General features: G+C 39.5%; 2 protein-coding genes across 3 annotated transcripts; both read right to left on the bottom strand.

The window, feature by feature from the left end:
- Positions 1-148: 148 nt before the first annotated feature.
- Positions 149-16414, bottom strand: zgc:153184 (uncharacterized protein LOC751652 homolog). Of its 2 annotated transcripts, none has more exons than XM_038692849.1 (6): positions 16258-16414; positions 4892-4978; positions 4638-4709; positions 4032-4100; positions 2677-2889; positions 149-1975 (listed from the first exon to the last, which is right to left on the bottom strand). In XM_038692849.1, the coding sequence occupies exons 1-6, from the start codon at positions 16261-16263 to the stop codon at positions 1526-1528; spliced, it is 897 nt and encodes a 298-aa protein (XP_038548777.1). In that variant the 5' UTR covers positions 16264-16414; the 3' UTR covers positions 149-1525. The 2 variants fall into 2 exon arrangements, with proteins under 2 accessions (XP_038548777.1, XP_038548778.1); XM_038692850.1 differs by having other exon boundaries at positions 4892-4975; positions 16258-16390.
- Positions 16415-20045: 3631 nt separating this feature from the next.
- Positions 20046-25653, bottom strand: mlnr (motilin receptor). Its single transcript, XM_038692389.1, has 2 exons — positions 24841-25653; positions 20046-21468 (listed from the first exon to the last, which is right to left on the bottom strand). The coding sequence occupies exons 1-2, from the start codon at positions 25622-25624 to the stop codon at positions 21161-21163; spliced, it is 1092 nt and encodes a 363-aa protein (XP_038548317.1). The 5' UTR covers positions 25625-25653; the 3' UTR covers positions 20046-21160.
- Between the last annotated feature and the right edge of the window lie 1680 nt (positions 25654-27333).

Below are 27333 nucleotides of genomic sequence, written 5' to 3'. Positions count from 1 at the left end.
CAGTGCACAGCTCCTATCACTTGCTGCCCCACCTGCTTTTGACTTAAGGCTATTCTCCTATAAAACTGTCAACAGTAAAAACAAAACATGGGCTTGTGAATTAAGAAATCAAAGGTCACTTTGGGGGTAGAGAACTAATTACAGAAGGCAGAGATACATTTTTTTAATCATTATTGCAATTTCTGCAAGTCTAAATGGCCACCAATACAGATCACAAACGGCCCCAGGTGAAAACTAGATTTTTAAACCATGATAATAATGACCTCAGGAACAGGCACATCATGTTCTAAAAAGATCAGGTCATATGTAGAGGTATCAAAATAACTGAATTTTATGAATACATTCCTCCAAATCTGTTAATATGTTTAGTGTAGGTTGAAATTGGGCAGAGCTGCTGTGGAAAATGATGTGACTCCATATAACAAACAATTATCAGTGTCATTCATCCTAACAGATGCAATAAAGTGTAGTTTTTGAGGGCAATTCGAGGGTCAGTGGAGCTCCGGGGCTTAAGTGCAATTTATACTTCTCCGTCAAATCAACGGCTACGCAGAGGCTACACCGTCGCCTGACGTGCACCTTCTTAGCCCAGAAGTCTTTGAATGGGTTGGGAAGCTTTTGGTGGTGGTTTGCAGGATGGCCACACAGGAGAACTGTAGCAGGCAGAGACACTTCTGCATCATCATTATCATAATTACCAGGGCAAAATTCCTTCTGTTATGTTGTGCAGCTTTCTGAGACATTTTAATGTTCAAAACTTGCTTTCTTACACAGTGTATGCCTTATAAATATGTCAATAATATTGATTCTTTCAACCCAAACATTTGACCAAACAATTTAACTTTTTTTCTTACATAAGAAGGAGGCTGTTTATTTTCTTAACATTTCTGTAGATAACTACTGAAGACCCAACTCCACAGTAGCTCTGTGATTTAGATATTTTGTAGCATTACAAAATAAAAGACAAGCAGAGAAGTAGACCCATATACATCAAGAGAAAACTAGTTAAGCAAATAACTAACTTTCAACCTAAAGTGATTGTGATTTGGTACGATGTCAAAACATTTGATATTTCTGCTAGCATATATGTGAAGACTAATAATATTGTTGTCTTTTTTTCAACCCAGCATTCAGTATTTCTAAAGTCCTGTGCGCACGACAAAGAAGTGGACCCTTAAACATGTCTTTGACTTTGTCAAATTTCAGTGAAGAAAAAAATTGCAGACTCTGTACAATATGACACAAATTTCCTCTGCCTAATAATGGATATGGTATAAACTGATGCATATTTCCATGTGCAGAGACCGGCGGCTTCTCACAACTCTCCAGTGTTTATAGTACTCTCCACTGTTCCATAGACAGCCAGGAGAGTGCAACCGAGGGACTTAAATCAGAACAGGTACCAAGACATTCAAAACAGAAGATCTTTTTATGAGGAGTATTTTTCAAAGAGTTCTCTTAATCAAAGCACTAAATAACTTATTCATAAATGTGTTTGTTTTTTTCTTACATAAATATTCACAGCTTACACCATGTCATTTCCCCCTTGCTGTTTCTCTTGAGGCATCTCCTCCTGCCCTATATCTGTACTAACATCGCCCTCTATCTGCTGGACAGGGCAAGGCTCTGAAAGCTGCTGTTCCTCCTCGAAAATCTTCGAACTCTGGGCTTGTTCTGCTTCCTCCTCCTCCTTCTCCTCCAGATGTTGCCTGTCATCTGGGTCACTCCTTGCTACCTCATCCTCTGTTTTTTCACAGTCCCTGTCCTTCTCTTCAGCTTCTTTCAGACTGGCTGGCTGTCCATATTCAGCTTCCTCTGCTGGGCTGTCGAAAACCTGGTCCATGTCCCCATTTTCTTTTGGGCTGTACAGTTCACATGGGGACAGAGCACTCCCAAAGGCTCCCGCCTCCTCTCTAGCTGACCTTCTGTGCTGTCTCGTGGGCGGGCGCCTCTTGAATGATAGTCGTGCACGAGTCTGTTTGGAAAAGATGAGTAAGAGCCAGCAGGGAATTTAGATCATGCTTTTTTTTTTAAAACACAGTTTTAAAAACGTATATCACAGCTAACAGCTATGAATTGTACTTAATATCAATTAATTTGTATCATCAAGTGATTTCTGGTAACTGTCCATGTCTAATAAGCAAATGCGTGACAGCACTGCACAAAATGGTACCTAGGGACTCTAACTAGGCTAAGGGGATTATGTCTTCAATCCCCCTTGCAGCAGCACTCATGTACTACAGGGGCATTTGCTTCAGCTTATCCAGGGCCTGCTTAAACAGAAGATGCAGGACACCCACTGAGAATCACGGTCAACGGGGACGGGGACCATGTGTCCGGCTGTGATGTCACAGCTCACTCCGCAAATACCGTGAGAAACACTCATGGGGCTCAATGTGACTCAGAACTTGTGCAAAAACCCATGCAAATATATTAAATATAAGAGTACTAACTACTCATAAATGCTTATGTGCTAAACTGATGTGTTATCAGTAAAGAATCTAAAGGGAATATCATAATATAGGCTGAACTGTGTTGTTCTGAAAGTCATGCTCTATAACAGGATAAAGTAAAACCACAAAACTTATCAGGAGATGTTGTAAAAAAAAAAAATAGCTCAGATCTTTTTGTCCTCAAGATTGTCAGCCTAATGTGCAGCTTTGTATGAGTCCATACCTTGTTAATGCTTGGCAGTGGGGTGCCTTCAGGAGGGCTTTCAAAGCTGACGGTATCCTCCTCTTCACTGGACAGATGTGAAGGCCGCAGGGTGGGGCTCAGGGGGCTCAGAGGGCTGCAGGGTGGGGTGGGAGACAACGGTGCCGGCTGGAGCTTCACCTCAGGACTCTTGGGTGAAGGCAGCAGAGCAGTGGGTGACAGAGCAAGATTGGCCTGCAGGGTGAAGGAATATCCTGAAGCCTGGACACTATTATCTATTTAGTACATTACAACTTAATTTAAAAAAAGACCTGAATTTATTTTAACTCTAAAATCTAAGATTGTGAGCCAGTGTTAAATTCAACATAAGAGTCACTCTCTCAGGAGGTCTGTGGCTCAGGTCCTGTTTGGTGACCTGAAGTTGCTTAATGTCATATTCTTCATATGTTAAAAAATATTTGTAATTTTGTCATCCTGATTGTACATACTGCCATTTTACTATGTTGGTCTATTCTGTACACTAATCATCTATTGCATGTCTGTCTGTCCTGGGAGAGGTATCCCTCTTCTGTTACTCTTCCATAAGTTTCTTCCATTTGTATCCCTGTTAAAGGGTTTTTTGAGGAAGATTTTCATATCTGAATCAAAGGTCTAAGGACAGAGGGTGTTTGAGGCCCTTGGGGAAAATTTGTGATTTGAGATACTGGGATATGTAAATAAAATTGACTTGACTCTATTAGGAAATATAATAAATAAGTGAACATGGGTATATTATTAAAAATCATATATGTAAAATTGCCATATAAAAGGACACAAGTATTATTCAGGTATACATTTAGGACATTGCACTTGTCACTTTCTACAAGCACATCCTGAAATTCCCTTTAAAGTGTCACAAACAACACCTATATTCAGTAATATTCAGTCTTAGAACTAAACTACATAAAATCTTGTGAGTCCCCCAAACACTGTTCAAGTTCAGAGGAGAGTATCCTACCTGCACTGGGGAGAAGAGGAAGAGAGAGAAGCGGCAGCCCTTTTGTCCCATGGCTGCCCACCGTGTGAACTGCTAACCAAAGGAACGATGGTGGCGAGTTAGAGCCTCACCCCAGGCTGGGTGGCCCAGGATCCCATTAGCTCATTAATCTGAGCCGATTTTGGCATCAGGGGACAAGCCCTTCCCCTTTTTCTCAGCATGCAAGCAGCTCTGGCACCACTGTCAACTCAACAGTAGGTGGCAGTAATGCTTTACATATCTCAATCTCCTGATGAATTCTGCCTGTATAATACATCCTCTAATAACAATTCATTGGCTAGCATTTGTTTTGTGTCCTGTTTCCCTCACAAAGTATTAAAATGTTGAAAGGTGCATCTACCTGAAGTTTCTCAATGATGGGGGAGTTCTTCATCTTGATTTTAAAGGGATTTGGGGAGACAATCGTTTTCTGTATGAGAACACAATCAGACCAATGAGAAGCAATTCACAAAATCATCACAAACCATTTGAAACATGCAAAATTGATACTGAAATGTTAAGTGATACTTCCATTTGGTTTACAATGTGTATTGTCATTACACAGTATACTGGGACATGTCCAAGTAGTATTAAGACTTAACAATATAAAATAGTATTAAATGAATAAAATAACAAAAAAATACCTTTCTATTCTGCTTGTGATGTGTACATTTTTGCTCTTTTGTTGTGCTTTGTGCTTTCAGTTGGCCATAATGCAAATGTAAGTTTGTGTGGTTTGTTTGGTAGTCATTTCACTGATAGAATAACAAGCACAACTTTCCCAGTGTTTTAGGCAGAAAGGAAAAAAGATAAATCAGTGATTTGGCAACAGTACACTGGCTACTGTGATGAAACTGTGAGGTTGCAATGAAATAAACAGTACTAGTGTGTTTTCTGGAGCTTTCCTTTATATATCAAGGAGACAGCTTTGTAGCACATGGTTTAGTAAAGGAAAAAAATGACTTACATCTGATTCTTCATTTTCATCTTTTTGATTTTGCAACTTTAGGGACGAAGGAGGTCTTCTTCGAAAATGCAACTACAAACAAAAAGGAGGCGGAATTATAATTAAAATTGTAATAACAAGCAGTCCACATGTATTCACATCCACATAACTATGAAAATAAACTATGTACAGAATGCGGAGTACTATTCTTCTAGGCAGACACACTGTTCTGTGTATTTTTGTGTGGCTACTGTAACATATATTTTAAAAGATACCTCATCATTTGATGTGGGCATTGGTAGAATATGACCTTTGAACCTTCCAGCCAGCTCAGCCACAGATGGCTTGGATGGAGAATCCTTCTGGAAAAGAAAGACATACAATCTAACTCAGAAATTCACAGCAGCCATTCACCATCCACAGAAATGAACCACATCTCAGTCACAGCAAAATTACACTAGTGAAACTGTTAACTGTAAATTTGTAAAAATAACTCGATCCCCTTATCAAATCTGGTATGTTGTTACTCCTGGAAGTGTAAAACAGAATGTCAGTGTTAATGAATGTTATGTTGGCATGACATGCACAAAAACTGAATTTTGTCTTTAGGACAGTGATTTGCTGAACAAAGACAGCTAAAAGAACAATACATTCTCATTGAGCATGGTATCTGCCTTTTTGCAGCTGAGCAAGGAGATGTGAATATATTTTACTCTTCTCAACGTGAAAATACAGATGGGTTGAGAAACAAAGCAGGGAGCTTTCAATGCTGTCCTTGGAGGAACTCATCTCTTCTTCTGCTTGTGAGCATATTTTGGTGGTTTGGACACAGGAAGTGAGCCGCTCTCTCCACAGCTGTTCAGCATCACGCAGCAGCCTGTGACAGGAGGGACCTGTCCTTGCAGCCTCACACTGTTATCACTTTGCTTTCAGTCTCTCCCACTATTCCCAAGCTGATTGCTAAACTTGCCTCCTCCGCGCTGTCCTTTCATGACCATTTACTCACTCCACATATCTGTGGCCCAAGTGATAAGTTGGCTGATGGCTGCAGGCTGGAATGTGCACAGATGTAAGCCTAGAAAACAACACTCCACTATTATTCTGTGTTCCAGGTTTTAGACATTTGGACTGTGAATGGGTTGAGGCATTTGTTTACAACATGACGGCAGCCTGAGCTGTGCTAGAACTGTGCAGATTCTCATGCATCACGTCGCCATTTAATGATTTGCATTGTACAATCACTGCTTGTGGTGCTCCTCCCTTTCTCTTTCTGACTTTCATACCACATCTCAGTTCCATCTACTTTTATTGACCACTAAAAAGCTCATGCCTCTCCTCAGCTGCCAATTCTGTCACTGGGTGTGTCCTCTCAGTTCTCTCCGTTTCTGCACAGTCTGAGCCGAGTCCCATGGAAACATGGATCTCCCAAGCTTCACAGATACACACATTCCACATTTTAATCACACACTTTATTTTCCTTTCACCCCCTTGTTCTCAACATGACCTCACTACCTTGCTTCCTCCACCCAAATGTATTACAGCATCAGCTAACCCTGCAGAGCCTCTGTTAATGCTTCTCTGTGCCGCCTCTGTGTCCTAATCCACATCCCAACCCTTTTCCTGAGTTCTTTTTTCTCATCCGTGATAAATAGTAATCACCAGGGACCACCCACCCTCCACACCATTATTTTGTAACCTCTAATTGTTTAACCCTTTCCTCCTCCTTCAAAAACAAACACCTCCTTCAGAGAACAATCTCTAGTCACAACAGTGCAGGCAAAGGAAGTGGGGCTTTGTTTGTTTAAATCGCTGCTCAGATGCTGAAGAAAGAAAATCAAAGTTTCAGTTTTTCTATTGTCCAACTTTATTTAAAAGACACACAGGAGATAGCCCCATAAAAAATACATATAAAATCAATAATTTCTTTGGTCTTTCCAATGAGTTAATTCTATTTCTGATAATCGTTTTTAGAAAGTAATTTTGCAAAAAACATTTTCTTTCTGATTCTATGTTAAGGGTGACATCTGCACTCTTAATGTTAATGTTGAGAATGGATCTCGGGCATGTAGAGCAAAGATTATATTTTCCATATTTTGATTATTTTATAAATGATTGGTTACTGGCAAAAGTGACTTCAATAAAATGTGAGACATATATGAAGATGTAAAAGGCTTCTGTAGCATTAACTATCCAACAACTTTCTAGTTTTAGAAGAAGTAATTTCAGACCCATTAATATCCTTCCATGTGTCTTTTCACAGCATGCCCTTATCTTTAATAAGCTTCTTCATGCAGAATGAAAATAACGTCAGACTCTATGCAAATACGTCTCTGACTTAAAATACACTGACCATGTATACAGTGAGTATATAAGGTGACCGATGCAGTATTCATGTTTAAAATAAAAATGTTGTAGAAAGTATCCAAACTTCCACTGTTATTTTAGAACTACAATCTAGCACACTTTCTTGTAAGTTTTCGCTTGCTGCTATGAACCTTTTACAGAAGCATTGTCAGCAGGTATATGCAAAATGTATAATATGTATATACTGTAAAGTATAAAAATCTTGAACTAACTTTTAGTGTAATAATTTGCCTGTTTGTCTTTTATTTGAAAATGTTCATGTAAATGTTGTTTTCTCTCAGTTAATCTCAAATTGTTTCACTAACTGCGTCATTGAGATGAAAAAAAGTAACACATTACTTCATTAAGCAATTCAAGGCTTCTGGTTGGCTACAAGTATTGCACATGGTAAACTCAGCTGGGACCCCAAGCTCTGTGGAAGAGTGGGAAACTTTGCTTCACTGCAGTAGAGCAAGGCAAACTATTTCTGGGGCTCTAGGCCTGGGAAAAAGCCCTGGAGCTATGTAGGCAGTCTGGATCATGGCTCTGTAACCCCTCAGTTCCTAAGAGAGTGTCCCTGGATATGCTAGACCACATCTGAAACATACTGTAATCTAGCATAGATCAATTGAGCAAGTCTAAACAAGGAAAGGGTGAAAAAAAAGCTCCTTAAAGCGGTGCCTTACCCATGTGATTAAAGTATTTCCAAAAACGGGCCTGGGTCAACGCTAAAAAGAAAGAAGCTATTTCTGAACTTCCCTGGAAACAGCTCCTTTAGATGTTACTTGCTTTACTGTTACAAATACACTACAAACTTAACGAATAAATTAATTTACTCGTTTGAATCCCTAGGCCAGTTGGGAAAATATGGTGCAGTCAATGCTGATACAACAAATCTTTTCTTAGATTGTTTTTCCTCCCCAGGAACTCATGGAGCCTCTGTAGGTGCCATGGACAGCCTGCAGCCCAGCGAACACTGAGGTACTTTGAGTAATGCAGTGGAGCTGCTGAGCAGAGTGGCAAACAATTTAAGAAAAAGAGCATAGACTGATCACACATTTTCCTAAATTTTAGGACTTGTTTTGTGAATGTTTCAAACTTCAGATTGTAATCCAAAACTCTAAATTGCAGCTTGAGAAGAGTCAGTTCAGTTACTGTACCTTAAATAAATATCTAATTTATTGTTTGATGTGTTAATTACCAAGAATGCGAAATTAGCAGTGCAGTGTATTGTAGGGTTAGGTAATTTTCCGTCAAAACCAACATTTAAATTAACACTGTATGCCATACTGTATGCCATACTGTTTAGTGTAATGTATTCAGCTGTTTTGAGCCACTGTTGCTAAAAAACAGATGACCTCCAATATCTTTTCCACAGTACACATGACCACACCTGAAAACCCTCTATAAAAGACTGTGGTTTTCAGTGTGAATGTGAAGCGGAGTGTTGCAGGAAAAGTGTGTGCATCCTTAGTGAGCTGTGTTTGGATAAGCAGAGGTTAATCTAAAACAGTGTCTTAATTTTCAGGCGGTGGATGGAGACACGAGGTTTACTGTATGACCGGCAGATGTTTGGAAAGAGAACACAGAGACAAACAGATCACACAATGCCTGCTATTGTCTGTTCCTGTGATTCCTATTTCCAGAGGCAGGGGAGAAGAAGCACATGATATTGTCTCAGTAAATCCTAACATATCTGCTTGATAGAACAGCGGTGGTCAGAGAGCAACAGGCCATGTAATCTACCGTGGAGCTGATAAAGATGATGTCTGGCTCTTTAATCCTTCTTTAGCAATAACTCTGCCTTTTTTAATTCTCAATCCTCACAAGCTCTCGCTGGTGAGCCCAACGCTGTGGAAATCTGTCAGTGAAGACAAATAAAGCACACCAAAGAACAGCTGTTCAGAAAGATCTTGCTTAATAAGCTCTCCAAGCGTAATGGCTTCAGTTTGAGTCCGCAGACTTTGTTTTCATAAGTCAGCGTGTTCTGCCAGGGGGAAAACCACCACAGTGAACAGCTCCCTTCTGCCTACACTTGTTAAGTGGTAAGAGAGCAGACAGGCACCTTTTCGCTCGCCGCCTTTCCAGGAAAACATGATGTGTTTTTGGACCTGACATCATCTGAATATCTCACTTTTCCACTGCCCTCACTGGCACTGTGTTTGTGTGTTTTCATGTGAGTACATTACAAAGACCCTCAACCAGAGGGGTGAGGTCAATGAATCTATAAGCCATTGCTGCCGTTGTCTCAAGGGAAATGGGAGGTACTTCAGACACAGACTTAGCACTGTGAACACAGGGTATGGAAACAAATGTGAAATAAAATAATAAGCATGCAGTGAAAAGGAATATAAATCCAGATGACCTGGTAACAGAAAGCTGCTGATAAAGTTATATTGCTCAAGAAAAATGTGTCTTTTTCTTAAATGTGATAAATGCAACAACAAACAAGTCAAGACCCCTATAAGCTTTAAAGATATGCTATTTAAATGCAATTTGACTGGCAAATTCTGAAGATATGAGAACAGATGACAGGCCTGTTCATGGAATGCACCGTGATATTTCAATATGATAACTACAGTGGTCCGTATAAGATATTCTCAACTGTTGTGCAATGAGAAGGCGGGTTATGAAGAGTGAATGATGAGTTAGAAAAGATATCACAACATTTAAACACCTCACAGCAAACAGTCCTTCCCCCAAATGTTTGAGCATGAGTAAGAAAACTTTGATACAAGCATCTGTTGGGGATTCTACATGGTGTCCTGGTATTCTCATCCACTCTGATCCAGCAATTACAACAACAAAAACCATCTGGACAGTGAATCAGATAGTTGACATGGAGGCTGAGTAGCACAGACATAGGATGACTTCATTCAGTGAAGCCCTGCACCTTCCCCACAACAACGTTGTGTGGCTCCTGCAGAGATCCAATGCCACTGGGTTTGACATCCATTCATCCATGACAGACTTGGGACATTGCATACTTTAGGATCAAATAATCTGCTGCATTGTGGGAATGGGGAGTGACACATGTGGATGGTCTTGGTCTTCATTTAAGAGAGTGATGGAGTGCCACTCTGGATAGATTCAGTGGTGGAAAGTACATTTCTAGGGTATTTTGCACACTACATGTAATTAATAATTAATATTAATTAAGTTTACATATAATTAATATGATGAGTTTAGAAAATCTGATGCTGAAGCTACCCACCAGTTTTAAGTAATAATGTAGTCATTTAACACTCGAAAAGTGACCATAAGGAGTAGTTTTACTTTTGATACTTGCATTCGTTTAGTTAGTTACATTTCTGTCCTTTTCTACATGCAGGAGCTTTACTTGCAATAGAGTAGTTTTACACAATAATGTTGTTGCTCTTACTTAAGAAAAGGATCTGGTTAGATTAGTAGGGATGCATCGAAATTAAAATTCTTCCCCGAAACCGAAAATTCCTGGCCGAAACTGAAAATTCTTGGCCGAAACTGAAACCGAATATAATGATGAACTTAAACAAGTTATTTTTACATTCTTTACAATTTCTTTGGCAATTTTTTTTTACCATTGCATAAATTCAGCGGTCAAAATGTGCTTTTTACTCATTGTTTCTCCCAGAATTTGGAGAGACTATGGTGGTTACATGTCCATTTACTTTAAATGGACACATGTAATATGTTTTATACTTTCTGTGAATATAATCCAATTAATCTTATTTCCATCCTGTTTAGACAGCTTATTTTGAAAACCAGACACATGTGTATCCCCACGCTAAATTCATCAAGTCCGACCCAATTTGATAAATAATATTGCAAGCGGTTCTCGTATCGAGTAACATGAAGACTTCACAGGCTCTCTTCAGGTAGGACTCTCATACTGCAATACTTGTCTTTGTAAAGAGAGAAAATGACAGGATAAAGTTTCTGCCATTTCAGTGGATTTACCATAAGGTCACAGGTCACAGTACAGTTTCAAAGCCACTCTACTGACTTGTGGACTCGTGTTTCTCTATTCTGATACTTAATTTTTTTGGTTTCAGCCAGCAGTTAATGTTAATTAGATTTTATACCTGGTCCTTCCAAAAGATGAATTTGTTTAGAACATGTCCAAACTTGCAGTGTGCACCTGCCTCACCATTTTTCATTGTATTGTCAGTGTAAACATTAAACAATGATGCACAGAAATCATAAATATTTAGAATTTAGATTACATTGTTACAAATACTGACAACAGCTGCTTAAAAGGGCCATGGGTACCTTTCATTGGCCTCTAGCAGTGAGGTTTCAGATTGCAACCACTCTTCACAAGTGTGTGCTCATGCGCGTGCATGAACTAATGAGCGAGCCAAAACAGAGACCGACACACAAAATGCTGGACAATAATTTTTACCAGCTTGACGTTGAACTAATCCATGCTCGTTGCATGATAATGTTAAATTGACTGCATTTAGCCGACTGCTGTTCAATAACCATTTGTGTATCTTTCAGCAAAGAGCTTCAGCAATGTCAGCATAACTAAATTTATTGTTTGATAATAAAAACGGTTAGTGAGCTAGACTGAAGTTATGGCAACTGAGACGGGCTTAGAAGCTGTGTTCCTGAGTATCAGTAAAAAACAACAATAAATCTAAATTGAATGTTACGAAGCAAACAATGCCAGATACATGGTAATTTAGGTAGCTGCCTCTGCCTTGCATCACTATTGGTATTACAAACAGGCTAAAATTAACACTTTGACATAATAACGTTACCAGTGTTACCTAATGAAGTAACGTGGCAAGCCATTCAACTGTAGTATTTTGCAATGGGCGTTAGCAACTAGTCGGCATAAGCTAGGTTGTTTTTTTGTGTTAGCAGACTCCATTTCATTAAGAGGCTCAGGCGCACATGAATGTCACAGCCTATGTAAACCAATGGATTTCGCTCAAAAGCCGACCAAATGTCTTCCCATTGGAAGCAGTGTAGTAGTTGTTCCAAGCGACTGAGAAAGGAGCTGTGTGGTTCATTTTTATGTGAGGTTACAACCCATTCACAAATGGCAATAAAAATAATTAATTTTATTAAAAACTACATATAGCCCGTTTAAGTAAAAATGCAAAACTTGACTATAAAGTCCAGCCTGCATGTATCTCACATTTGTAGATTTTATAATCTACTGACTAAACATGTTTGACAATCTGCAGATGTCTGAGGCAGCTTAAGGCCTGACTCAGGCTGCCTGTCTGACCGGATCAAACCTAGCCAGCTTTGATGACAATAACATGTACTGCCTCAAGTCGGTTCTGACATGACAATTTTGTCTGAGATCTCAAAAACTTGTCCGGAACAAACTAAACTGGGACTGAGAGGTTGTGAACTGTGGCTGAAAGCTGAAATCAGCATTATTTTAAAGAATTTCTTTCCTGTCCCTTCATGACATAACTTCCTTGAAAGCCACAAGTGTTTTTCTTTCACAGATCACAGTTACCTTCTTACTATCTTCAGTGTTGTTCCCACCCTGGCTATCTCTCTTCAACATGCACTTCTTCAGACTGAAAGTCAGAGGGGCAGCGTCTGACACAACCTGATCCCTAATAGCAGCACTCAACTTGAGGGCCCATAATGGCAGAAAAAATAACAATGTTAAAGAAAAGAACAACCCCTCTGCAATAAAAAGCATTTAAAGCAACTAAGAGATAAGAATGCTTTACAATGGTACAAATATCCTCCAACAAGTCAAGCTTCCAAACAACTATACACAGTGAGCAGCTTATTTTTTAAGCAATAATATCCTGTTTGTAAGAGCCTGCTGAAAATGTTCCAGCTGATACTGTATATCATCACTTTCAGGGCACACAGCACTGCAGAACCAAATTAAAGTTACTAGTTACTAGTTTCAATGAGACCTATAAACAGTTTTCTTTACATTCAATGTTTGTCAGCCAAGACACTGTGTGTATTCTTCAGGCCTAACAAACCTGTGCAAAATTTGCTAAGCCATATTTTGAATGTCTTGAAACCCGCATTGACCACAAGTCTTCTTCTCCTCATCTTTAATTTGCGCATTGCACATTTTGCGACACATTTATACTTTAATTGTCGACTGTCATTAATGCCCGCTGCACCACAATCACCTCACTAGTTCTTAGCATTTGCATCCTCATCTGGGTGCTGATAGAACATGAGGTAATATTCAAAGCATTTCTGAAGAGTGCTATAATGGTCAAAATCTCCAAAAGGAATTTAAGTTACTTTCATGATGAGGGTTGCCTAACTCACATGGCAACGACAGTTAATATTGCCTAAAAGTTATATTATCACCAGGGAAACTAAATATGTTGTGAAACAGAGAAGGCAAAGTGCAGTAACTATAGGGAAAATATGAAGATTCTGCAAAATTATGAACTTCCTGCTGATTTTGCAATTTCAACATTTTTGGTGTTAGAAACGCCTGGTTTCAAAAGACAATCGAGTTCAAATAAATGCACAGAAAGTAGAAAACATGCTAAAGATACAATATTAGAGAAAGCTGATGTGGTTAGCAGGATGTTCTAAAAACAGGAAGCATCAGTAGAATCTGAGTTTTTGTAATCACATGAGATGCTAGTGGTTTGTCCTATCATTCCTATGTGCTCTTCATCTAGCGCATCTTATCGTGGCTCAGAAGCCCTGTAATCACAGGTTGTTAATGAATTGTATAAGCCATACAATCAGGAAACATTTATACATTTTATGCACACTCCACTGTGTGGTGTGATCTGAACAGGGATCCAACCATAACAGCATTGTGACTTAGAAAACGGGCTAAAGTTTCATAGGCTTTTCTTGATGCTGATACTTTACATTCCACTGAGCTTCACGGTCAGTTTGGTGTCTGTTTTATGTTCAGGACAGAGTGAACCATTCATACAGCACTCAAACGCATACAGCCTCAGCAAACACCTAAAACTGCATCTGTCACTGATAATGTCCAGTTCTGACAAGCTCTGAACATAATACCAGTGTCTTTCACGCTTTGTGCAAGGATGCTACAGTACTCAATTATTTTACCGTGACACACAGGTTCTAGTGATAGTTGACTGTAGGGCAAGCATTAGTTGTAGTATAAGTAGTACGGGTAGAAGTATTGGTTCATACAAAAACAAACATTGATAGTGTGACAGTATTTAAATGACATACTGCTACAAAGCAAAAGGGGAAAAAATTTACTCATTAGCAAATGTCTGGCTGGTACAGACCAAGTACCAGTGTTATTGGTCTTTTAACTTTACTATGGATTACATAATAAATGTGCACACCATATGGTTGGCAAGGCAATCCCAAAAACTCACCCCTCCAGCTGTGGTGTTGTTTTTCCATCAAAGGAAAACCACCCCTCCCCACCCCACAACTCAACACATACAGTACAAATCTTCAGGTGCATGCACAAACACACACACACAAGTGCACAATTTTTTTTCATTTTGTCTACTATAGCTTGACATTTCGATACATAAACACAAATCTTTTTGCATGCATTAATCTAATTTTGCAGTTGATGTAAATCAATGTGTGCAAACATGAAAGAGTCCCATTCCCAAAAGCTAACATCTGGGAGAACTGATCCATTTTACCAAAATTCATTTTAGGTGTCAGATTGTTTACAGGTTGGAATTATCAGCAACTAGCAATTATCAGGGAAGTGATCAATCACAAATTCAGAACAAAACTCAAATTTTGACATCAACAACAGCAAGATGTGGCAAGACTCAATAACCATTGCTTTGCTGTCATCAATGGGTGCAGACCACAATGACTTTGCAGAAAACTACTGACGATGACTGTCTGAATTATCTGAAATATCAAACACCTGAACTTGACTGGACCAAGTTTTACTTTAAGACTGGAAAATCAAAGTGGCTACCATGAAGTGTCACATTGTACCTAAAAGCATCAACAGAAATCCAATCCTGAATACATTTGAGGTGAGAAATCAACTATGAAATAGGTGAGCAATGTTTACATTTATAACAGTACCTTGGTTAGCTCAAGATCATCAAGATTCAGTTTAAACTTACTTTACAGCACTGCTCATTGTCACCAACCTCTAAAAATCACTTGCTAGACTAATAGCTTGTACTGAAAACTGTGCTTGTGAGATTTGGGCTGGGCTCCCAAATAACAGTTTTCACTATTAATGGATTTTTCTGTCAAAACAGGTTTATCTCACAAAAACTGTGGCTATTATGTATAAGAAAAATATTGTTTAAAGCTCCCCTTTATCTTTTTACCATTCTTTCATCTTTTCCTAATATGGGAACAGGGAAAAAAGAATAAGATCTTAATCTGAACTGAACTGGCTTAACTTAAAGCTGAACTGGCCTCAAGTATTACGGAGTGCTAAAGTTGAGTGGTGTAAGTATGTGAGAGTATGTTTGTGGTAAATTACTAGTGTGCTCTCTCACATGCTGTGGGGGGAGAAATGGGTGTTTCTCTTCCTATTTGCCACATGGCATTAAATACTTGAAAATTATGTTAAAAGGCTGAGGGAACAGCTTGTTATGCAGGGAAGAGGCCACAAACCTGTGAGCAAACCCTGAAGTAAAAAAATATGTTGTAGACCTTGGACAGACCACCTATAGGACAGTTTGGCCTTTGACAAGAGAAATAAGGGCTTGTCAGCAGAGGGTCCAATGGGTGGGAAATTACTAATAATTTAAAAACAATCCAGTTGACTAACGCCATTTACCCCACATATTTATCAGCACATAAAGCTCATGACAGATGTTCCGTCAGTTCCTCTTCCTCTCATACTGTGGTTTCTCGTTATGCAGTCTACCACAAACCTAATTTCAAACCAAAGAAGCAGCAGAGACAAAAATCCTGTTGCTTTTGTTGAATCTATATGTTGGGGTGTGTGTATGTGCGCTAACAGAACAACTACAACCCCAGGAAAGAGAAGTACCATTACATAAATCAAATATCACGTGCAACTAGTCTATTAAAGTTCATAATACATAACATATATTGTTCGTTTGTCAATTTTTATAGTGATGAGTAGCCAACAAAACTAAGCGTGGATATAATACTCTATACTAACACAAACGCAATATTATTTTGAGTAAATTGCACAGACAGGGCCTAGTCCCTACAGAAATATCACAGTAATAACACAGACCATTAAAAAAAAACCTTAAAGTCACTCACTGGGCTCCTATGATGTAATGTTTTAATTTCAACCACACATGGCTACACAAAACCACATAAATGTTAAAAACATCTGCTCAAGTGGCTTAAACGTACAGGCTACAAAAGAAAACTGCGCTCTGAGTCTTAGAGTTGTTACCTCCATCCTGGGGAATGTGCCAAAGATCGTTCCCTCCTGCTTTTTTCCTGTTTTTTCGGCCACTTGGAGCAAACTGCCTGCTAGTTGTGATAACAGTGAAGTGAGCAACTGGGCCAGAGAGGATCTCTGTGTTTATATCTGGAGCCAAATCTGCCTCATGCACAAGGAGGAGGAGTGGACAACTTTTACGCACAGTTGGCTCCCTCAGCGCTGTCAAGTCAGACAGGTTTAAAGAAAAAAACTACTTCTGTTAGACTTTCAAAATAAAACACACCTTTTGGCGGTTTTTCAACAAACTGATTCTGTTTTCTCTGAGAGTAGAGAAAATTGAATGTTTGTATTGAATTATCATCATGGGCGACATACAAATGCCTTTGTTTCATCATTGCATTGATACAGTGATATTACATCTCATTTATAAGTCTACATATCTGTCCTTGCTAATACATTAATTTAAGTGGGGCAAAGCATGCTGTTTCCTAAGTCAAATCATTTACAAAACGTACCTATCAGTTTACCAATTAACCTATGCTGCACTGCAGGCCAAGCACTTTTTACCGCTGGTCACATCCAGCCACCAAGTCATTTGTCTTTGCCAGATGATTGAAAACACCTGCTGTGACATCAGTGATCAAAATGTGGCCAGATAGGCAACATTTTGAAAGTTTCAATCCACAGTCTGTAGTGTAGCAGCAGTATTCTGCCCAGTGTAAAGTTAAGGTTTAAAAGGTGCTTATACACATTTGTACTTTTATTTTGAAGGCAGACCCTTCTAACATCTGACTATCTCTGTCTTGACTCAGCTATGTGAGGTTGGGCATCTACAACAGTTGGTATAATTGTGTTGTGCATAGGAAACCAATTGGGGTTGAGTTTAGCTATTTAGCTGGGCCACCCGCAGTATGTCCATCCTAATAAAAATCTTTTTAATGTTCCTATTAGCACTTGTGTGCCAGTGGCAACTACAGTAATGGTTGATGAATATCAATCTTTCGTATTCTATGGTATCATTATAATCATCCTGCAGTTTCTGCAGGGTCTCTAAAACTAAATATGACTAGACTAACTTAAAACAGATCAACATCTACATCTTCAGTATCATACTGGATGAATGAATTACAGTAATGCCTGGACCACAGACTTTAGGATTTTCACTAGGTGTGCATGTCTGAAATGCCTGCAGTTGAAGCCTCCCCTCCTCCTGCAACTAGTTTATCATGTGCAGAACTAAGAAGAGTTTGCTTTCACCGTTGCACATTTCCAATGATGCTTGTTCTCTTCTGAATGTTCTGCATTCCTGTGATGCACGTCCAGGGAATTTCTAGCATTAGCTTTTATGTCAATTACTCTCATTTTGAGTTTTCATGTAAGCATGAAAGATCTGAGGGTAACTCTGTCGTCCTGCTTGGTACCAGAAGGAAGGAGAGTCAGTCACTACACTAGTTTGTGTAAATGTAAAGAAGCCATAATGGATTGGTTTCTAACTCAACAACAACACATCACACAACTACAAGCAAGGCTGTTTCTCCTGATGGTATACTCACCATACAATATTCCTTACAATACCTTGCTCCATGTCACAGAGAGAAATAACAGTTTTGTTATATTCCTTAAGTTTGTCAAATTAACTGCCCAATCTGCTAAAAATGCATCCTGTCCCATCATCAGCATAACCTGACATGTTTATTTTACATCACTTACATCTTTTGGTTTAGATTTTAGATGTATATCTTTCTCTCTCTCCCTCTCTCTCTGAGTAGGCCTGAACACTGCTCATGAACAAACATGTAACAGATACCAAGTAGATATAAATTAGCCTCCAAATTGCAGGGAACTCTACCAATTTAGAGGCAGAAACAGGTCATTGACACTTCTGTGTGGAACATGGTTCATTAAACAATGGAAAGTGTTTACTAAACACTTTAGAAGACAAGGTGATTAGTGCTTTATAAATTAAGCTCATTATCATTACTACCATTAAAGGCATTTGAAAGCACTGTGGGAGTGCCTGGTGGTTTGTAAAAGGCAAAGACACATTTGTGTTTGTTGTCTTACTGTCACCCAGCTGTGACAACAAGATCGCAGTTAAAGTGAGGTGGCACTGGCACATGTCTGGCTCTTTGTGGCAGAGAGACATGACTGCCATTAGTTGAGCTAGATTAACCATTTCAGGGTTTTCTATTTACACACGATAAGTGGCCTCGCACTTGCAAATAGGTGGTCACCAAATTTCCTGGGCTCTCCATTATAGCAGCATTCACAGCCAATACTGGCCATGTTACAGATAATTGACCTCACAGGCAGCTTCTGGTGGCAAAAGCTTAGGGTTTTGGTGGAGGAGAGACAAAGTGATGGCACCAGAGCCCATGAGGAGAGCAGTCTGGCTTTACAAACCAGCAAAGCTGAAGACTTTCTTGAAAGAGTTTTCCTGCACAACGCTCACCTAAATAACCTAAATTTTAATACAGGTTCCTGTGGCCACGCGCATGAATCAGCCGGCACAGGGAGACAAATAGAAAGTGAATGTGTTGCTGATAATTTGTGGAAATGGGCTGAAGGGCGAAGCTGATAAAGAATTCTTACAGAGAGAAGTAAGAACTAGAAGCTTTTAAGTAAAAGAGCAGTGTTTTTGTAGTTTAAAGCAATGTTTGATCACAGTAAAAGTTTGATATTACTGTAATATTTCCTTACACATGCAGACACACACAGGAAGTCTCTCCTGACAGCAGTAGTCTTTGGCTCCCCCCTTTGGTGAAAAAGACTTAATTCTGAAATGATTTTGACCTGTGGACCTGTGTCAGAAAATGAGATTAATGTAAAAAAAAGAAAAGAAATAAAGATATTTTAAATCCCTGTGTAAATCCATGTAGTTTCTGCCAATTCAGTACATTCCATAAGCACCTGTCCTGTTTGTGAGTTAGTATTAAATGAAGTTACTTTATCTCTGAAGTCATATTTCTTTAACAATACATAAACAATCATAAAACACTTTTACAATTACATTGAGGCAGACTCAGCCATCCAAACACTGCTTGAAAAAGTGATTTAAAACGTTTTGTAAATGAATTAAGTACATTTTCATCTCAGTTGCTTAATAACAGGCCTTGAGACGAGAGAAACAGCTGCAGAAATATAATCTCATTGTAGTAATTTTTTAAAATAATTATATTTTTGCGCTGGAATTTCAGTCTGCTGGAGCTTAGGAAATCACATTTTATCCATTAGTTATCCAATTGTTTTAATAACTCAAATAAATGACTCCCTACATAGCAGATTCATGAGCGGTGTGTGTAATATATTGCTAATAGAGTAGAAGTCATGGCCTCAAAGTCAAAACAAACAAACAAAGTGTATGTATATTTCTAAAGCTGAATGATTTGAGGTGGTGTGAAGAATGCCTGAGGGAGGTGTTGACAGCTCTGGACAAACTGCTCGCAGACACTCTTTTTATTATCACTAAAGCAAATCACCAACAGAGGAGTCGTGCTGCTTGCTGATCTTTCTCCAGGTGATGGCAGAATGGTCTGTGCGAAATAAGCTTTTACCCACTGCTTCAGCTCCTCTGGCAGAGATGAATGGCTCAATGAAAAAAGTGTCATGAGGATGAGTCAGTCCAGAGCGACTTTGTCTCTTTATATTTGTTCAAACCAAGGCCCGATGATTCATGGGCAAAATCACGACAGTTCCTTTTAAAGAGCAAGATGAATGGGAGACAGAACATGGAAAACTCTAGCTTTATTTTGGGATTAGACATTGTTCAGGTTAAAAATACATAACTTTCCTGCCAGAGTGCATGAGATAGAGAAGTGTACAATTTCAAATCCAAAACTCAACATCAAAGAAGAATTGTACAATGGTGTCAAGATTATGCAAGTGGAAGCAATAAAAGCCGTAAGCTCTGCCGCTGCTGACAACCTAATATCTTTTTATCCTCTTTGAAATGCACTTAGAGCAGCCATTACTTTGAATATGGTGATGCAGGGACATTGGCTGCCAGCGTAAATCTAAGTCAGACCCCAGGTAATATAATAGTCGTGTCAGATTACATGTGATGGCTGGCACGTGCACAGCCCTAAAACCTCAGGCCTCAGGTGGCCTGTGTAATACACACACAGACATCAACTGCCCCATTTTCAAATTAATCTGCTTTTATTAAGTTTATGTTTTACCTATCCACTGGAGAGATGGTACACAGTACTGCAAACCATTACAGACATACACCAACACCAGAAAACTCAATTTCAGATCCCAACAACTAAACATTTAGTTTCGTTGTTTTGTTTTTATTGATTTATGAGAACAACCACCAAATAGTATAAAAACAATTATTCACCAAACACTGAAATTCACTCTTATATAACAGAATGTACATCATAAATGAACAGTCATTTCAAATGTGGCAAATGTCATCTGTTATTAACAAAGAGGGATCAGTTATTAATCAGTGCTGTAGATTGGTAATTGTGAAGTGAAATGGTGCATGTGTTCAATAAGTGCTAACACCAAGCAATGTACACGATGTAGAGGTAAATACTTTTGCATAACATTTAAACAGGAAAATATAAATTACAATTTTTCCTCTTGGAATCCACTGAATAACTATGTATATTTTGAAAAAAAAATTAAATGTGACATGGCTGAAAATCCTGTGACATGGCTGAAAATCCAGTCTCTAAAAAACAAAATACCACTGAGTAATGGTACATTTGATTTTGCATTTAAGTGCAGTGGGGCTGTTTTCCCTGTCAAAGATGAAATGAAACAAACTTTCCCCCTCTACACATCTTCAACAAGTTTCCTCTTTAGCTACAACTCCTTAACTGTAAAAAAGCCTGCACACTCTCCCTGGGTGATGAAGTCAAACAATCCCATCAAAACACTGCTCAGAGTGTGCTGAGGCCCCTCAGACCCCAGTCAGGCTTTCATTCAGGGTGGAGATGTGGTCGATCACACAGAGCGGTCTCTGGCCGCGGTGGGCTTGTCTAGGCCTCTGATGCAGCAGGAAGAGGCGTTTGGCTGCAGCCCTGTACTTCTGAGACATAAGGTTGTAGACGACAGGGTTGATGGAGGCGCTGAGGTAGCAGAGCACCATGGAAGCCATGTTGAAGTTCTGGCTTAGCGTGGCTGTATCATAGTCGTCCACCTGGGCAAAGAGGTTCCTGCCAATGTGATAGGGCAACCAACAGATGATGAAGGCCAGCACCACCACCACTGAGGGTGAAATAAAAGAAGGAGGGGAAAATATGATTAATTTAAAAGGGAATTTAATGAATATTACATTTACTCATTTAGCTGACGCTTTTATCCAAAGCGTCAACATTTTGGAAAATATGCTTATTACCTTTCTTGCTGAGAGTTACATGAGAAGATTGATATACCACTCTCATGTCTGTACAGTAAATATGAAGCTGCAGCTAGGTGCTGGTTAGCTTAGCTTAGCATAGGGAGAAACCGCTAATCTGGCTCTACCCAAAGGTAACAAAATCCACCTACCAGCACCGCTAAAGACCACATTCTTGTTGATGATCAATGCAAAAACCGAAGAGAGAAAACGACATGCAGTCACTTCTGTCCGCAACCATCGGACCCCAGAAGTCACTGCATCTGGCCAAGAAAAAGCCCAGCACATAACCTCATGTAAAACCATATATTGATGTTTTTACACTTTAAATTTTGTACAGATTAAACAAACAAGATAGAATGTGTTAATACTTCCAGTCTTCATGCTAAGCTAAGCTAGCATGGATGCTGGCAGGAAGATAAGAGAGTTTATCATCTCATCACTCAACACTTTTCAAGAAATCAAATAAGCGTTTCTCCCAAAATGTCAACTTTCCTTTAAAGGTGCATTCAATGAGGGCCAGTTTACAAAACAAAAAACTAAAGATTCACATTACTCCTAGCTAGGTAGGGAGTTTTGGTATCAGCTACCCACATTTTCTGACTCCAGTCCACAAATACACTAGAGGTGATAGAGAGACTATGTTTCTGTACACTGGGTGAACAGTCCCTTTGAGTATGTGTGACAGAATAAGCAGCAATTAAATTTAAGTTTATTTAAATATCTATATATACTCCAATATATATATACCATTCTAAACCTAAGAAGAGTTGCTTCGATTGATAGGGTGATCTTTCTAGCAACAACCAATTCTGTTTTGATTCAATTCTTTATGTTCTTTCAATTTAGAGTGGTGAGCAATCAAACCAGTAAGAAGATCAGTACACACAAATATAAAAATAATAGTGTAGATAATAGTGTATTCAGTTGAGCTTGTTAATAATAACAAGCTGATTAAGAAAATTGTTTTTCAGGATCTTTACGATGATGTCTATGGTCTATAGTCACTCTTGCCCTTAATTAATGACCCGCTGTAATTAACATGAAAAGAACACTCAGAGAACCACTCTTGTTCTCTTACTGTATGTGACGGCAGCCTGTAATTTGCTTCAACAATGAAGTCACATTTTCACAATACAGGCAAGTAAGCAAGCTAATTAGAGTATATGTGCAGCAGAAACACCACTTGAGCTTTGGAAAGCCAGAAATCTCAGAGCTGGGTGATGTAATCACAGAGTTGCTGGTATTGATCATGAAGCCCCTGCAGATAAAATTACCACCAATTTGTTGATGGAGACAGTAATTTCTGTAACGATACTTAATGTCAATTTAATTATTAAAAGAGAGATATATCTCACCAAGATACGTTTACTAGTTGAAAATAACAATTACAGTTATCCATAAATTGAAGACCTATATTGTGGATTCACAGAGTGAGCAGATGCCACAGTTTTGTCCAGAAATAATAATGTCTTACCCATATGAGAACAGCGATCATTGAGTGACTCCTGAGATGTGATACTGGCAGATTAAAAAGGAGCCCAGGACTGACTGTGGTAGCATGTGCATTTCCATTAAGGTTGATTTATGGAGGCCTCTGATGACAATCCAATTTGGGATTCAACAAATGTGGATGCAAATGGCTGCTCAAGTCAAACATGAGCTCTGTGCAGTGTGTGCTCAGCTAATGAAGAGCATTAATATCCTAATGGACACATCATGATTAAATATTTGGTTGATACAGATCGGCCTGGCCATGGTCTTTTACTGTTTAAATAGGGGTTCCTGCACAATATGCCAGAGCTGTAAATTAAGCCAATCTGTATGTGTAGTGGAAGGACATGATTAGCTTCAGACAAAATAGAATAATCAACAGCAACATACAGTTACCAGCTTCTGTAACAGTTCTTACAAAGACAGAATAGGTGAAACTACTTTACATTTTAAAGGGGTAGTATTATGCTTTTTTGGCTTTTCCCCTCTCCATTATTGAGTCATATACCTTTTTTGTGCATGTAATAGGTTTGCAAAGTGAAAAAGCCCAAAGTCCAGCCCAAAGGGAGTTCCTATCTGCCACAGAAAACTCTGCTCTGAACTGACTGAACTGACAGCTTGTGATGTCACAGGGATGAAAGCTAAATGCGCCTCATATAACACTGGTCAAGCAGCTAGTCAGAAACGCCCTCAAAAACACCAGTGGGGGAAAAACTGAGCTGCAGCACACACCTCTCCTCTCCCTTCGAAACACTAGCTACCCTCCAGACAGTCAATGGACATAAAGTTGTTACTACTGTGATGTAGAGAGAGAGCTCAGTCAAAACTTTATGAATGAAAATACTTTTGTTACAGATTAATACCTCACCACTCTGAAACTCTTGTTCCATTCTATGTTGCCAAGCTGGTTGGCAACATCTAGCCTACAGCTGAATCGAAGCTGTTTATGGGCTTCTCGCTGACCCGCCCTCTCTGTTTCTTGTTGGCTATTACTGGCTTTCGCTGACCCGCCCTTCTTTGCTTCTGATTGGCTAGTAGTCCTTAACTAGGAACTGCGCATGTGCAACTCCCAACAAATATCATGTAGAGGCAAGATGTATCTCTCCATAGCTAAAACGAAGCCTTCAACAAAGGGTGAAAAGAGAAGCTGCAGCAATGTGCATTATGAAAACAATATGGCGTTTTTTAAACCATGTAAACCTGTTCTGGTACAACCCCTAAATAGGATTTTGAACCTGAAAATGAGCATAATGCCACCTCTATGAATGGAGTACACAAAGGGAGAAAACAAAAGTTTCATTTGCTAAAGCAAACTCACAGAAAATCTCAGAAATCCTAGATTCTGTCAAAGCAGAATCTGGTTTTTCTCTTTAGCAACAATGAAAAGCAGACTGTCTAAATACTGGCTATTTTTTTCTACAATGAGAGTTGTCTATGCTGTCACTCCTGAATGTGAATGGCCTGCCTTTTAAGTTTTTGGCAATCAAAAGCAGAGGTTTTGAAAAGCAGAATCAGATGGTCTAATTCTGGAATAAAACCTGCTTTCTGATATGTATCTTGTACAAAATAGAACACTTTTACACTGAACTAAAAAGAGCAAAATTATGTATAGGCTTACCGCTGAGTGGTGGAGGTTTCCTGTACAGGTGAGTTATTTCCATTTTTGACCATGATGTGCCGTGATTGCGGCCTGATATGAGCATAAAAGAAACATACATCTGTCTGCAGAGATGAAAGAAATTACTCACCCAGGATCTTGACTGTTTGCCTGTGTGACCTTTCACGTGTGAAAGCGCAGGGTCCTTGTAGGTCATTTTTGCTTTTCCACAACTTGCACCCGATGGAGCCATAGAGGAAGATAAGACAGAGCATTGGGCAGAAAAAGTAGGTGGTGGACACCCAGAGCATGATGTGTAGCTGGCCGGAGGTGATAGCGTAGCTGGTGTGCTTGCACTGCCCTGTATTGTAGTCTGGGTGTGTGTCATTGTCATACTCAACCCCAACCAGGAAGAGTGTGGGAGCTGCAGAAACCAGGGCGAAACCCCACAGGGCGAGGATGATGTACTGGACTCTGCGTCTGGTCACCACCACCTTGCTCCTGAGGGGGAAGCTGATGGCCATGTAACGCTCAATGCTCAGGGCTGTGATGTGAAGGATGGTGGCCGAGGTGCAGCCCTCAAAGATATAGTGATAGAGGCGGCACACCACTTCCCCAAACAGCCAGGGCACATATTTCCACAGGCGGTAGAGGTCAAAGGGCAGGCAGAGGAAGATGATGAGGTCAGACACTGCCATGCTGGACAGGTACAGGTTGGTAGTGGTCTTCATGTCCTTAAAGTGCTGGATGATAAGGATGGTCATGGTGTTGCCCGTCACTCCGACAATGAAGATGAGGATGCAGATGACAGTGATAGGGATGAGGGTGAAGGTGGGGAACAGGGAGCCCTTATAGTGGTGGTCTTCTATGTTATACTGGTCCATGGCCTCTGCTCCACCAGCATGAAGGTCCACCTGGGGTCTGGTCCAGGGCATGCCAACTACCAGAGTAAAGTGTGAAATCAAGACTTACCAAGCAGCTGAGGAGACAAAAATAAGAATGTTACAGGACCAAGAACTGTGTCTTTTCAAGTTTTATCTCTCTTAACTGCAAATTATCTCTATTGTGTTTTAGTATGTTCTCAATCTATTTCTTTTACTTATTGATCAATTATTGTCATTATTACACAACTCTGTGTCTGTTAATTTACTTTCAGTAATGAATGGAAACCAGTGGATGCCCTGAAACATGTATTCATAAATATATAATACAACCATATGATTTTTGAACATAGTTGGCTTGAATATAATGTAAAAACAGGTTGCAGGAACGGGCTAACACGTGCAAATCACTGATATCCCTTCCCGGTGTAAAATAAATCATCGCTGGTGACTTTACCTTTAGAACAGGTGTTGGATCTCTCAACCGTTTTACTTTTTTCTTGGTCCGTGTTGTGTTTCTGTGTGTCGATGGAGAGCAGCAGCAGCAGCAGCAGCAGGAGAATCTCATCAAGTGGCAGAGCCGGTCCCTGACGCTCAATAACCTGTCCAGCTCTGGTGAGAGACAAAGAAAGGAGCACCTCCTCCACAGTATTCTGAAGAGTCAAGGAGCAACAGGGAGGTTGTCTTTTGTGTGTGTTCTGAGTGATCAAATGATGATGGGATGGATGGCGGTAAAAGGCATAAGATGGAGGAAATAAGATTTGAGGGAACCCCCCATCAATGCTGCTCCTCCGGGAGACTAATGCAGATTGAGGATCATCATATCATATCATCTATAATATACAAATATAGAGAGTGCTAAATTTATTAATTAATACATCAATCGCTGAAATCCCAGTGTGTTTGCCAAGCCGTCTGGAAGAACTCACTGAAAAATTTGTTATGTTTGCTTAATTGCCCACGAGCCCCATCTGTCCCTCTACTTGGCTTCATCACTTTACACACCCACCAGCTCCCCTTCACCCTCAAGTTACCTCATGCTTTTTGTAATAAACCTAACCTCAACAATCCTGGTTAAAGAGGAATGCAAATTTATTAAAGGAAACATACGTTTAGTCAGTACTTAGAGGCATAACAAGGGCATAAAAAGGTCAAAAGACTACAAAAATCTTGAGGTCACTTGAGAGGAAAATCTGGTGATCTCCTTAGACAATGAATGAATGAATAGGACGCTGGATTTGTTGATCTATGAGATTTTCATGTGAGTATTTCAACCTGATCATGGTTTAAAGTCCGGTTTTCAATATTAGAATACAAGCTTTGATTTAGTGTGACCTCCAACAAGTCACTGCACAGTGTTCTTGACTTTACGTCCCACTAATCCACAAATTCAGTTCAGGTCTTCGGTCTCAGTGAAAGTTTTGTAGTGAGAGAAAGAGTGTTGCAAGTTCTGCAGATCAATATGACCATTGGCATGGACACTGAAATGAATTGTTGCCTCTGTGTGTGAATTAAATGGCTTTCAACAACTAGTACATTGCAAGTGAAAGGTCTACGTCATGAACTTGCACAGAGGCGTATTGATCTACATGTTTTTCAAATTTTGTGTCCAAAGTAACATTAATCACCAAAGCCTGCATGGCCAGCTATGTGCTCTGTACAGCTCTGTTGGTTCAGAGCCACCTTATCCATTAGATCTAAATGAACCTTTGCATGCAACAAGTGTCACACTGACATCAGGGTGTATTTGTGTATTTACCGTT

The sequence above is a fragment of the Micropterus salmoides genome, unplaced genomic scaffold (genome assembly GCF_014851395.1).
Source record: "Micropterus salmoides isolate LMB-PRFRI ecotype aquatic unplaced genomic scaffold, ASM1485139v1 Ms_hic_scaffold_3, whole genome shotgun sequence".
Taxonomy (NCBI): Eukaryota; Metazoa; Chordata; class Actinopteri; order Centrarchiformes; family Centrarchidae; genus Micropterus; species Micropterus salmoides.
Note: the sequence above shows the minus strand (reverse complement) of the source record. Positions and strands in the feature narration are given on the sequence as shown.

Coding starts and splice junctions, on each gene's coding strand:
- zgc:153184 (XM_038692849.1), bottom strand. Junction 2,890..4,031: donor CCATCATTGAGAAACTTCAG/GTAGATGCACCT, acceptor TTCACCCTGCAG/GCCAATCTTGCTCTGTCACC. Junction 1,976..2,676: donor CACTGCCAAGCATTAACAAG/GTATGGACTCAT, acceptor TTTTCCAAACAG/ACTCGTGCACGACTATCATT.
- mlnr (XM_038692389.1), bottom strand. CDS start 25,624: ATGCCCTGGACCAGACCCCAGGTGGACCTTCATGCTGGTGGAGCAGAG. Junction 21,469..24,840: donor GCAAACAGTCAAGATCCTGG/GTGAGTAATTTC, acceptor TTTCACCCTCAG/TGGTGGTGGTGCTGGCCTTC.